The sequence below is a fragment of the Podospora anserina genome, chromosome 5 (assembly GCF_000226545.1).
Source record: "Podospora anserina S mat+ genomic DNA chromosome 5, supercontig 9".
In the NCBI taxonomy this organism is placed as follows: Eukaryota; Fungi; Ascomycota; class Sordariomycetes; order Sordariales; family Podosporaceae; genus Podospora; species Podospora anserina.
This window is the reverse complement of record NW_001914843.1, coordinates 580,802-582,327: the sequence shown is the minus strand read 5'-3', so window position 1 is coordinate 582,327 and position 1,526 is coordinate 580,802. Positions and strand designations below refer to the sequence as shown.

Genomic DNA, 1,526 nt, shown 5'->3' with positions numbered 1-1,526 from the left:
ATTGGACCCCCTCTTTTGGCACTTACTTCTCACTGCGTTACAGCAAGGCTGGCTGGCTGGTTAGCTGCCCGATTGCGGTCAGAGGAGTTTTCCCCCGTTTGGCTACTGCTACACCAACTAGGATAAGGCTGCGCAAGGCGCCCAGGCAAACTATTACCGACGACGACCACGACAACAACGACAAGTGTAAAGAACAGGTGGAGAGTGCGGTTGATTTTGTGGACCGGACATACACCACCGACGACGATACCGACAGTCTGCGTGCGCGCGCGAGCTTCGTAAGCGACACCACCATACCGTCGACGACATACCTACCCAGCTACAGTTGACAGGCGGAAAAGAAAAACATCCCCAACCATGGCCACCCCCGGCGGCCGACCTGCCCAACCCAACATCCAACCATGCCAATACAAAGTCGGCAAGACCCTCGGCGCGGGGTCTTACTCGGTCGTGAAGGAGTGCGTGCACATTGATACCGGTAGGTACTACGCCGCCAAGGTGATTAACAAGAGGCTGATGGCTGGACGTGAGCACATGGTATGTTGCCCCCCCCCTCCTCCTCTTTGACAACCACCCCAAGTGTCTGCTCTAACCTTGGGGGAAATGAACAGGTCCGCAACGAAATCGCCGTCCTCCGCAAAGTCTCCATGGGCCACCAAAACATCCTCACCCTCGTCGACTACTTTGAAACAATGAACAACCTCTACCTCGTAACCGACCTCGCCCTCGGCGGCGAGCTCTTTGAGCGCATCTGCCGCAAAGGCTCCTACTACGAATCCGACGCCGCCGACCTCATCCGCGCGACGCTCTCGGCGATAGCCTACCTCCACGACCACGGCATCGTCCACCGCGACCTCAAGCCGGAGAACCTCCTCTTCCGCACCCCCGAGGACAACGCCGACCTGCTCATTGCGGATTTCGGCCTCTCTCGCATCATGGACGAGGAGCAGTTCCACGTCTTGACGACCACCTGCGGCACGCCGGGGTACATGGCGCCCGAGATTTTCAAAAAGACGGGCCACGGCAAGCCGGTTGATCTCTGGGCGCTGGGGGTGATTACGTACTTTTTGCTGTGCGGGTACACGCCGTTTGATCGGGACAGCGACTTTGAGGAGATGCAGGCGATTCTGAATGCGGATTACAGCTTTACGCCGTTGGAGTACTGGAGGGGGGTGAGCGAGAGTGCAAAGGACTTTATCAGGAGGTGTTTGACTATTGATCCGGGGAAAAGGATGACGGGCCATGGAGCCGTTTCTACATCCTTTTGTGGCCGGGAGGGCTAATCAGACTGGTGGTGCAGCCCCCCCCCCCCCGGCACCCTCCGCAGGGCCCCGACCGGGGTGGAACGTGGGATACCGCACCCTCTCGAGTCCCCACCCGCTGACGGAATCCACAATGGACCCTCTCACCTACGCCTGAGATCTCATCTCACACTTCCGAGTGGGCCAGGGTCCGACACCCCCTCCGCACCCCACATCAGCAGTGCGCATGCACCGGACGTGTGTTCATCCCTTCTTTAGCAGGCG

At 59.0% G+C, this 1,526-nt stretch overlaps 1 protein-coding gene across 1 annotated transcript; it reads left to right on the top strand.

Annotated features, from left to right (window-relative positions):
• Positions 1-539: 539 nt before the first annotated feature.
• PODANS_5_9050 (uncharacterized protein) lies at positions 540-1,283 on the top strand (the record flags this gene model as incomplete). Its single annotated transcript, XM_001904688.1, has 1 exon — positions 540-1,283. One exon carries the CDS (start codon positions 540-542, stop codon positions 1,281-1,283), a length of 744 nt encoding a protein of 247 aa, XP_001904723.1.
• Positions 1,284-1,526: the final 243 nt, after the last annotated feature.